We start from the raw sequence: 12,500 nt of genomic DNA on the forward strand, positions 1-12,500 counted from the left end.
CTTAGGGTTTTATCTCTGGATAACTCCCTTATCTTCTATCATTCAGTCTCATGCCTGATGTCCCTCAAATTGTAACAACTAAATGATCCCTTGAATGATGCTGTTTCTTTGCTACCTTCCCAAATCAATCACAGCCAAGTGCCAAGAAGCAAGGCTAGCAGTGGGCTCAGAATGACAGCAAGTACTACTAAATATCAGACACTCACTGCGATTACTGATATGGAAGGGCCTGAATTGTCTGAGTAAATGTCATAGGGGGATACTCTTATCTGGTGACCTTACTGGCATTTGGTTGGGGGAGTTGCTTCCCTCTCTAATGTAAGTATTTTCCTCAAACAGCTGTTACAAGGGGATGTAGACAAAGTGAGCAGAGGGAAAGAACCAAATACAATGGCTGCCATTTAAATAAAACAAAATGGCTGAGCCCTCTACCAAGCAACATCACTCTGTAATACACAATAAATTAAGTTATCAAAACATTTTTTTAATCTTTCTTTTATAATTTTTCATCTGTTCATCACTTCTGCACCTGTCAAATTTATTTGACATATTTTTATCAATGAAGATTTTTGAAAGTCGTTATGCATAACACTTCTTACCAGGGTGCAGGAGCCTGGTTTCCAGGGCTGATTTTAGTGATGCCAAAAGTTGTTGCCTCAAATTAGTTCGTTCCAGACAGTACTTCAGATCCTCAATAGCTGGTTTAGACTCTGGGAAATCTAGAAGAGACATTTTCAAATGAAACACTAGAAATATGTAGCATTAAGGCATGCAAAATGCTATAACTCTCAGCACAGGTGTATGCTTTTTTTCGCTCTCATGCTCTGTGAGTTAAAGTGACCTTTTCCATTTCTTCTTCTTAGCTTGGTGTCCAAATATCTCTCCACCTGCAACTACACATGTGGTTCATTTTCTACACAACACTATATATAGCATCTCTGAAACTATAACTATTTCTTGTGCAAGTTTGCTTTCTCTTATTCTCTATGCCAGTGTCTCACCTATACTAATGTGCATCCTCATTTTTCATTGTGTGCTTTGTGCATGGATGGGGATCCAAGCAGGATCGGAGTGCTGTAAATTAACAGTAACAAACTAAAAATGTTACGATTTAGCAGATATCTCAACCACAATACCACTGAGTCAAGTGTTCAATGACTAAGCTAGTAACTTCGACTCCAATTTTTCTTGTACTCTACATGAAAAAAAGATTTTTATGATGAGAACTCAGGGTGAGCTTGCGGCACTGGAAAGCTAGATGAAAAAGTATGTACGGTTATACAAGACACTAGATTTAAAGGCGCATATTAAAGCTCAATATAAACAGTGAAACATTAACATTTGGATTCACCCATCATCTGTATCCCAACTTCAAGCCAGTTTTTTTCCATAGTGACTATATTTAGGTCTTGGAGCACAAACCTCTTGTATGTCCCACATTCTGTACTGCTCTTCTGTGACAGGAAAGGTGTAAACAAGGGAAAATGTTCGGTGAACATCTCATGTTGGAATCCATTTCATTTCAAGATGGTTTTTGACAGATCAAAAACAGACTATTTCCTGCCAACATGAATACTGCCAGCATAAAAAGTTCCAATATGGAAGATCAGAACTGGTGTCTAATATGGAAAAGCACAGATAAGGGGTCACCAGATTTTTACTAAAAATAAAACAAAGGTGTTCAGTTTTAATTGGTCAGTAGCTATAGTTTCATAGGTTCAATATATTCTCTCAAGATGTAAAACGAATACAAAAAATTAAGCTTCTTGTTTTCTAGAAGACAAGACCTTAATTTCTTAGTCTGCCATGTACAGGTGTTCGACAATAAACAAGACTATTCTTCCATGCTGAACTGTGTTGCCTGAAGTTATTTTGTACCATAACACCTCCATTCTTTGAGCCTGTATTCCCAACAAGTATGCTTGTGGTATGTAACTTTTAGCAGTATCTAGCGCTTGTGCTATGATACACGTAAGCGCACGGACAATTTTTGCCACTATGTACAAGTGTAAATATGCAGCTATGCAAGAACACACAGTAGAACATACTAAAAAAGCCTAAGGTAAGACACAACTGCAAAAATATTGGTCATAAAAGTAAACAGCTGAAGTCCCAAAAGTCAGAAGGAAGAAGGGAAGCTTTACTGTTGCACTGACTTTGCATCAAATATTTACTGTTATTGTAAGTAAAAAACAGCTGTACTATATTTCTTCCAGAAGAGTCAGTGTTAAAATTAAATCCTAACAATGGGTAAATAACCCAAGTGTTACTACTGTTTCTGCTGCAATGCAGTAGCGTTAATTCATATCATGTGTAAAGACAAACTGGTGGTATAAAATAACTGAACTTGTGAGCTGAATGTAACCTGCAGCTTCCTCTTGGGTAGTAATGACATAGTATTAGCACAGCAGGAGTTAATAGCACAAAATATGTTGGACTAGGGACTGAACAGGTATATCATGACTCTCCAGTAAAGGACATGCAATTAGACAGCCATATAAAGCAGTGCATTAAGACACAAGCAGGCATGATTTTCTTTATGAAAATATAACTGTTTTAAACCACAAAAAGGGAACTGACAGTTTTGTTCATGAACATTACTGTCATAGGAATATATATCTGCCTTAGTAGTCTGAGCAGAAGACAGATTAACAGGTGTTAAGGAATGATCTGCGACTAAGAATGACTATTACAAAAGTAAATGCATCTTCACACACAACAAATCACAACAGTTAAATAAAACATTGTTAAAATAGGCTGTGAATTTGTTAAAATAGGCTGTGAATCTGTGATCATGCAAATACAGATTGTCAAAAACAAATTTAGGTATACCCAGTACATCAAGATATTTCCAAGGCTGACACTAAGATGTGCTTTTTGATTTACCCTGTAATTATGTAAGGCAATCTAAAGGCCTTACTTCAGGGAACAGGTTAGGCTTACTGTTCTAATCAATATATCAAGCTGTCAGCATACTGTGCTAACATTAAAAATGTAAAATCACACACACGGACGGATTACTTAACAGTATGATCAGCATATCTAGTACAGCTTGATATTCATATAAAAACATAGATTATACCATGACCCCCCCCCCCCATTAATATTCCAAAATGTGCATGCTGATTGGCCAGCGTGCACGTTGTAAATCGACTTATACTAATGGAAAAAGGTCCGGTCGCCCGGACTTTTTCCATTAGTATAAGTCTCTTTTAAAACACTGTCTCGCTATGTTAAAGGAGTTTAACATAGCGACATAGGTTTAAAAAAATTAACGGAGATCTCCGTTCCTTTTTTTAAAGCTCTCTCTCTATGTTGAACTCCTTTAACATAGCGACAGTGTGTAAAAAGCAACGGAGATCTTGCTTTCTCCGTTGCTTTTTTTTAAACCTGTCTCGCTATGTTAAATGGGTTTAACATAGCGACAGCTTTAAAATAAGCAACGGACATCTCCGTTGCTTTTTTTAAACCTGTCTCGCTATGTTAAAGCTATTTAACATAGCGAGACAGGTTTAAAAAAAAACAAAGCAACCGAGAAAGCAAGATCTCCGTTGCTTTTTACTGTTTCGCTATGTTAAATGGGTTTAACATAGCGAGAGAGCTTTAAAATAAGACACAGACCGTTGCTTATTTTAAAGCTGTCTCGCTATGTTAAACCCATTTAACATAGCGAAAAGTACAGTTTTGTACCTACCATAAATGTAGATGTCCGATAGGTATGCATCTGCAGTCATCCCATATGGGTTGTCCTGCCTCAGGCAGCCCTTCGGTCGGCCGGATTCCAAAGTCTGGGTCTGGCGTCGACTGATGTCGCCCCTTCCCCGAAGTCAGAGTGCCTGAAGTATAAAAGCGTCAGCCGACGCCATCTTCCTCAGTTTTTCTTGCCCCAGATGCCAGGTGCCCTCTAAGGAAGGCTAAATTTGGAGAAATGCAATAGATTCCAAACATGCACAGAAATATATACATATATATATATATATATATAAAAACAAATACACCATAATAGATAACCCCAGCTAGCTATGAGAGGGAAAAGTACCCAAGAAATACCACAGAGGGGAAGGAGGGAGGGTAAACCTGACTGCAGATGCATACCTATCAGACATTACATTTATGGTAGGTACAAAACTGTACTATGTCCTTCAAGGATGCATCTGCAGTCATCACATATGGGTAGAATACCACAGCCAATCTAGGGGTGGAGGATCTATGTAAAGGATGGTGTAGCTAAAATGCCCTGCAGGACTGCCGTAGCAAAGCCTGCTCTGGATCTGGAATATAGAGGTAAGTTGTAATGCTTGGAAAATGTATGCACGGAGCTCCATGTAGCAGCTTCTAAAATGTCCTTGCTAGCCACCCCTCTTAAAAAGGCTGTGGAAGTGGCTGTGGCTCTGGTCGAATGAGGTCTAATGTTAGCTGGCACTGTTTTTCCATGAAAGGAGTAACAAAAACGAATGCAATTCCCTATCCATTTTGAAATTGTCAGTTTTGAAATTGCTTTTCCTTGTGCACCCGCAGCATATGCTACAAACAGCTGGTCAGTTTTTCTGTAACTTTTAGTTCTGTCCAAGTAGTAGCGCAACTGTCTGTGTATGTCCAGGGTGTGCAGAAGCTTTTCCCCTTTGTTTTGTGGATTTGGAAAGAAGGTGGGCAGGTGAATAGCTTGGTTTAATGAGATCCTGGATACCACCTTTGGCATAAATGAAGGGTTGGTTCTCAATGAGACTCTGTCTTGATGAAAAATAAGAAATCGCTGTACTGCCATGAGGGCCTGTAACTCAGATACTCTTCTTGCTGAGGTTATGGCCGGAAGGAAGGCAGTCTTCCAAGACAGGAACTGTAGTTCTGCAGATGCTGCTGGTTCAAAGGGAGGCAGTGTTAGTTTTTCCAACACGAAGTTAAGGTCCCAAGTAGGCACTGGTGGTTTCCTTGGAGGATTGATGTTTTTAATTCCTCTTAGAAACTGCCTTAGGAGAGGATGGGAGAAGACAGGTGGATCAGTGTTGTACTCTGCTGAAATTGCTGAAGCATGAATTTTAATGGAAGAGTAAGACAGGCCATTGTGGAGCATTTCTGCCAAGTATTCCAGGATATGTGCCATGTTCATCACTTTCACATCTAGGCCCTTTGTGGTGCTCCAAGTGAGAAATCTTTTCCATTTTGCTGAGTATGCCTTTCTTGTGGAAGGCCTGCGAGCTTCCATGATGATATCCTTCACTCTCTTGGATAGCTTATCCTGTGGAGGAATCAAGGTATTTTCCAGGCTGTTAGTTGCAATGTTTTCAGGTTGGAATGCAGAGTTTTGTAATTGTGCTGTGTCAGGAGAAGCGGCCATTGTGGAAGAGGCCATGGTTTTGTGCGTGACATGCTCTTGAGCAAAGGGTACCAGTGCTGTCTTGGCCAGTCCGGAGCTATCAGAATCACTCTTGGCTGCTCTGCCCTGATCTTCAGTAAGACCTTGGTCATTAATGGAAGAGGTGGGAATGCATACACTGTTAGAGTTCTCCAGCTGAAAGAGAGGGCGTCCACTTTCCATGCTTGTGGGTGGTATGTCCTTGAGCAGAACTTCTTCAGCTGATGATTGTGCGGGGAGGCAAAGAGGTCTATGTCCGGCCTCCCTCATGATTGTGTTATCTGCAGGAAGATGTCTGGGTGCAGCATCCATTCGTGTGCATCCATGATGTTTCTGCTTAAGCTATCCGCCAGTATATTGTCCTTTCCTGGCACAAATTGGGATTGCAGCTCTATATTGAGTGCCAAGGAAAGTTCCCATAGATTCATTGCCAGTCTGCAAAGAGGGTAGGAATGGGTGCCTCCTTGCTTATGTACCACATAACTGTGGTGTTGTCTGTCCTTATTAGCAGGTGGCCTTGATGTAGAAATAGCTTGAAGGCCTCGATTGCATGCATCACTGCCAGCATTTCCTTTTGGTTTATGTGCATGCGTAGCTCTTTTTGTGACCATAGTCCTTGGATGCACCTTCCCTCCATGTGCTCCCCATCCGTGGTCTGAAGCGTCCGTTGTAATGGTTTGGCTGGCTATTGGTTTGCTGAAGGGCAGACCCCTGTTTGACTGGCTTGCTTGAGCCCACCACAGAAATTCCCTTTGAAGGCATGGGATGAGTGGTATCAAAGTTTCCAAGCTGTGACTGTGCTGAGTCCATAAACTCCTTAGGTACCATTGTAGTTTCCTCATATGTAGCCTTGCTTGTGGAATCAGAAGAATGCAAGAAGCCATGTAACCCAGGGCCTGCAGGATTTTCCGTGCAGTCAGCTGAGTTTGTCTTGACAGATTTTTGAAGTAATCCGGTAGTTGACTTTGTTTTTCTTTTGTGAGGTAAGCCATTTGGGTGGTTGTGTCTAGATTCGCACCCAGAAAAGTTATTCTTTGGGATGGAACAAGTCTTGACTTGCGAATGTTGACTGTATATCCCAAGGCCTGAAGTAGGTGGATGGCATAATTCAAGTGTTTTGCCAAAATTCGTTGTATGTCCGCTTGTATAAGGCAGTCGTCCAGATATGGGTATATTTGCATCCCCTGAAGTCTGCAATGTGCAATTACTGATGCCAGGCATTTCGTGAATACCAGGCATTTCGGTGGTCGGAAGTACCAAGGACTCTGTTTCAGCTGAGACACTCGCGGTAGGCCTGGCCGTGGTTTCAGCCGAAACCGCGGCCCGCGTGTGTCGGTCCTTGTCCTTCCGTTTCTTAGTTAAATGTGAAGTCGGTGTCTGACGGCATATTGTAAGCAAAACTAGCCCCAGAAAAATTATCTGCAAACTCCGCCCGACGTCTAAGAGTGCGTCGGTTGAAGGAAGCACAGGCTGAACAGGCAGAGACGTCGTGGTCTGGGCCTAGGCAGGGGAGGCACTAAGAGTGGAAATCCTTATGAGGTATTAGTTTCCCACAAGTTAAGCAATTATTAATTTTATCTGACATCGGCTGAGGCAAGAAAGAGTCCCCAACGGGGTACTTAGCTTTTGAAGTCTTCGGTTTAGCTGAATTACAGGAGCTGGCCGACCGGCACTTGCGAACTGCTTCTGTTTCGGGCACCACGTGGCAAGAAAGACTGGGGAAGATGGCGTCGGCTGACGCTTTTATACCCCAGGCGCTCTGACGTTGGGGAAGGGGCGACATCAGCCGACGCCGGACCCAGACTTTGGAATCTGGCCGACTGAAGGGCTGCCTGAGGCAGGACAACCCATATGTGATGACTGCAGATGCATCCTTGAAGGGCATCAGTAAAAAGCAACGGAGATCTTGCTTTCTCCGTTGCTTTTGGCCACAGCTCTGATGTACTGCGTAGGCATGCGCAGTACATCAGAACTGCCGCGGATACCAGACAGCTGCGGAAGGGCAGCAAAGAGGCATTATACAATGCCATTATTTAAGAAAAGTAATTATTTCTTTTCTTAAATAATGTCATAGTATAATAGCAATAACCCACTTCTGGGTGTGGGTAATGCGGGATTTACCCACGGTTGTCTTTGTTTGGTCCCTCGGTAAATCCCGCATTACCCACACCCAGGCGTGGGTTATTGCTATAATAATTGCATGCTAATATTCTTAGCTTCCTTTCCTCACTGGGCATTCATTTTTATCAGTACTATCTCTATAAATATGGTACGAAGCAAAGTTTCCAAGCCAGTGATAGTAGCTGAAACAGCTAAACTATGCTATGGAACATCCGGCAAAACCACATAATGTGCATTTTCTCCTCAGGAGAGCAGGCCTGATAACCTCTGCAGAAAAAAAAAGGATGGTATACATCATGGCACTAAGTACATTTTGTCTTTCTCTTGTAAATTTAATTACATCTGAGGATTGGTGACTAAAAAGTTGTTGGTTTAATCAATTAGTCTTTGTGACCTCAAAGGACTTCAGTACACACCAACTGTCTGATAACACAAAGTTCATTCAAATTCATGTTCATTACTTCAAGTAATGCTGACTATCTTAGTGTCTGCTGCCCCCTTGTTTTGCCTTGTATCTTTACTGTCTCAGACTTTAGTAAATCCTGACAGTGCATTATGGGACCAAAGTATATGAAGTTATGTTGTAGTATCAGAACTGCCAGTGAACCATCTGAGTTGTCTCCTTTAGTACTGACTAATCTGACCTTCTTGCAATCTAAAGAATTTTCATAAGTCTTCTCCAGCATCAAAGCTCAAAAGCATTGATTTCTTGCACACATCATTACCAGAAGTCAGACTATCAACAGCCATTAGGCTATTGCTGGGAAAAATACAGCTAGGACTAAATGCACCTTTGTTGGCAATGTGATTTGTTTGCTCTAAAAATTTTTCAGATTTTCCATAGATTTCCTTTCAAGAAGGTGGCATCTTAATTTTTTTTAACTGCAGTCAACATCTGCAGTGACCTTCCAGTCCAGGAAAATAAAAATCTGTCATCATCTCCACTACCCATCTATTTTCAAACAATTTCTATGTAAAGATCACAATTTTATGCATGTTGAGCAGCAAGCCAACTTTCTACTTTTACCTTCAAATGGGCACTTCAACCACTTCTCCTCACTTTCAGCAATCAGAATGTCATAATCTGCCTACTGAAGGTTGTTGATATTTCTAAACAGTAAGTGCACAGACTTCTAGTAAATTCTGTGACTTAATCAAAGAAAGTCATCCAATAAGGAAGACTATGCAACAGCTACTATAGATTATGAGATCAAGATGTAAGATATATATTAGGTTTATAGGTATGTACTAGGCTATTAGCCTTAAGGCCTATATAAGCCTAGCCAAAATGGTACCCTGGCTTTCACCACCCAAGAAAATTATTTTCCTATGCCCCTGTCAAGCAGAGGCACAGAGGTAATCCCCGGGGGTGAATTTCCTATTTCCCATCCAATCATCAAAATTTTTCTTGAAGAGTGCTAATAAGGAGCTTTTTGTTTGATATAGATAGGTACTTGTTCCAGAGTATGGGAAGTCTCTGGGACAGGAATCTATCCCTCTAACATGTTCTGTTTACTGTGGTGACAAGGTTTAGGTCCCTAAAGCGTGTAGCTTGGAGGGATTGGGATTTCTTTAGGTGGAGCATATCCAACAGCTCTGGGTTTGACATAACTTTGTTTGCTAGGCAGAGGTCACCTCTGAGCAGGCAATATGCAACTTGAGTAAAGTTGGGAGATTTTTTGAGACTGTCTGCTTAAGGCATCTGTTTGAGGTCGGTAATCCTCTAAGAGGTATTTCTGCAGCCTTTCCAGTTGTTGTAGATGTCTTGTGAGGTACATACCAGAAGGGGCATTGTACTCTACAATGGGTCTAATGAGTGACGAGTAGAGGTGAACAATTACCTTTTTTCTTCCTGGATGAGAAACCTTTTGTGATGAGATGTGCCATGTAGAAGGATTTCCTGACTGTGGCAGTGTGATTATCAAAGGAGAGACTACTGTCCACCTGTGTTCCAAGGTCTTCTCACACTTTCGGTGTTAAGTACAGTACCACCTCTATGTGTTAGCTCATGGGTACAGAGTTTTTACCAAAGGGGATGACAATGTACTTTTTGGCATTGAGCTTGAGGCCATGGCTTTGACACCAGGCATCTGTCTCAGTGAGGCTCTTTTATATTATGTTTTATCTTTAGGTGTTTCAGAGTCTAGCAGTTCTCCCTCTCTCTCTTTAGAGTCTGGAATACTCTGAAAGATGTATCATTGCACTTCTCTCAACACTGTATTCTGGCAAAAAATGTGTGCGCCAAACAATTTGTTGCTCTCAAAAACACACAAATCCTCTTACAATGAACGAAAACAGCTTGTGTAAAATATAACGAATCCAGAAATAAAGCAAACACCTGCTATACCACAGCTAGGAAGTTTACTGGAAACTAATACGAATAAAAGACAGGTGAGCGCTTTCAGGGATATACCCCTTCATCAGACAACTTACAAAAACTGCATAAATCCTTATATACTGTTGCTCTGACGGCATAATGGAAAATACACTTTCTTACTAATCTATCCATCAACCTCACCACCCTTTCAAAGAAAATAGATGTATACAGCCTCTGTAGATAAAAGCTTGCTGGATCAGCTTTAAATATACTATTAAGATCTGACTTCTGTTGTTTAAAAGTAGCAACAGATTTAGAAGCTGAATTTCTGTTATCTGTGTTCTTACTGTTAAGTTTATATAAACCCTCAAGGGATTTAAACATGCAAGAAATCATAACTGCAGAGTCCGGCAAATAGAGCATCTCACCATAATGTTTTTAGGTACAGACTGCTCTGCAGTGGGCCCACCATACAAATGTCCCGCACTGTTCATTGTTTTGTACAGGTTATGTCTTTTAAGGTGGAGAGCTAGACAGCTGTGAAGTAATGATCTCTTGATCAGAACAGTAGAGCATAGCAAGGCTGAATAAATCTTTCATCAACTTCAAAGCAAAGAAGGGCTCCTCTTAAATTTTCTCTTCCTACCTTTAATGTAACATAAATGTGTTGGTGTTATGACAACAAATTCATAGGTATGTACTACGCTATTAGCCCTAGGGCCTATATAAGCCTAGCCAAAAAGGTACCCTGGCTTTCACCACCCAAGAAAATTATTTTCCTGTGCTCCTGTCGAGCAGAGCCACAGAAGTGATCCCTGTGGTGAATTTCCTATTTCCCATCCAATCATTCAATTACCTACCACCACTCTGAAGTAAAATCAAATGAATCTTTCACTAACAGTACATAATCAAAAGAAAACACAGACCACACTGCAGAACTGGTCCTTGGTTGAAAATCTGCAACATCCTCTACTGCTGTTAAAGGAAAAGGCTTTTCCTCAACTGTACTGTCCAGCTTTGGAGTCTATATTAAACCCACCCCCGCCCCCCACAATTATCTGTGGAGTGACACTGTTAAGACCTACTTAACTTTACGTGCCTGAAAACCAACATGAGTGGAATTCCTGTGAGTGGAATTCCTGTAAGCACTTCAAGAGTTGGGGGAAGTCACCACAGCAGATGCCACCTCCACCTTCCTTCATGTGTTTTACTGCAGCTCTTCTTTTGACAGGCTCAACTCCTGGATTTATTCTTTGTATAAAGACTTTCACATTTCACATGACTGGTCTTTTCCCTGCTTCTTGTCAGAGTTTACACAAATACTTCCATGGTTATATAGGAACCAAAAGGTTTAACTCATCAGGTATGAATGTTACATTCAGCAGCCTACAAACATCCAGGGATTCCCTCAGTATTTTCTGAAAAATTAAGTTAAAAAACATAAATATCAGTAAAAGTTATAAAATGGTGTGAATAGCAATATATTTAGCAAAGTCATTTTGATATAAATAGTGCAATGGCCTTCTTTACATCAATACTGTAATATATTACAATGCAAAAAAAAAAATCAGAATTATACAGGTCAACTGAACTATCACAGTAACTAATTTCTTGTAAACTATGCAGTTCACAGTGTCACAGCACTTTTGTTCAAACAGAAATGATATTTCACAAAAATGGTAGGAAATTCTGGAGTTTTTTATGGAGATATTTACAGAAATATGAATATTATGTCTACTTAACAGTAAAATAGCACGACAGGTTACAGTACAAGTATCAGTAAACTCCTTTTAACATCAATGGTTTCATCCGATGCTGTGCTATATTAATATTTCTAAAAGCAACTGACTAATGTACTTATGGAAATCCTGTAAACAACTACTAGAACAACAAGCAGCATCTCCAACACAGGGTATTATTATACATGGACAGAGAAGGGGCATGCGATATTATGCCCAGCAGGAACATGTAAGCTCACCCCATTATGACAACATGAATGTAAAATATTAACGGTAAGTGAAAACAATGGTTATTATCTCTAATGCAGCAAACCTTAGATTATATCTTTGCGTATTTAAAAAAAAAAACTATGCTCTTTCATAGGCTGTGTATTATTAACTGGCAAGTCACTTAGTTAAGGAGGCCAGCCACTAACAATACATTTTGATGCCGTATACAGACAGCTAAGGCTGTGTTAAGTGCACAAAATGACACTACAGGTATAAAGGAGTCAAGAATTCTTAAATTACTGCCATGTTTAAACTTTAAACAATTCTCATATATTAACAATTATGTTCATTAGCTCATTATTTCCAGTGTGGAAAGAGATATAAAGCCCTTCTAGGTACATGCAAACACAGACTTATTCTAACAAGTCTCATCAGGTACAAATGCCTCTAAACAAAAAAAAAATAACCATATAGAACATTATACTCAAAGTAGAAAAAAGCTTTCTAAGAATTAAGCCAACATGGGAATGGAGAAAATAATTCTGCCAATTGGGATGACTGCAATTAGGGATACAGACAACAGGCAAGAGGGGGCTGCAATTTACTGGAGAAAACTAGCAAACGAACCAAGCCATTGGGAGAAAATAAAGGAAAAGGCAACAGAATGGGAAGAGACCAACATTCTATTTGAACTGCAGACTAGAGATTGCATTCCCTATCAAGGAGGGGTATCAGAGTACAGGCAAAGAGAAAGAAATGG

At 40.4% G+C, this 12,500-nt stretch overlaps 1 protein-coding gene across 1 annotated transcript in view; it reads right to left on the minus strand.

The window, feature by feature from the left end:
- ANAPC2 (anaphase promoting complex subunit 2) overlaps positions 1 to 12,500 on the minus strand; it is a 1,102,972-nt gene that overhangs the window by 670,011 nt on the left and 420,461 nt on the right. Inside the window, 1 exon segment of the mRNA XM_044058339.1 lies at positions 600 to 719. Within this exon segment, the coding sequence (XP_043914274.1) occupies positions 600 to 719 (120 nt within the window).

The sequence above is a fragment of the Protopterus annectens genome, chromosome 16.part0 (genome assembly GCF_019279795.1).
Source record: "Protopterus annectens isolate FY-2018-M chromosome 16.part0, PAN1.0, whole genome shotgun sequence".
Lineage (NCBI taxonomy): Eukaryota > Metazoa > Chordata > Ceratodontiformes > Protopteridae > Protopterus > Protopterus annectens.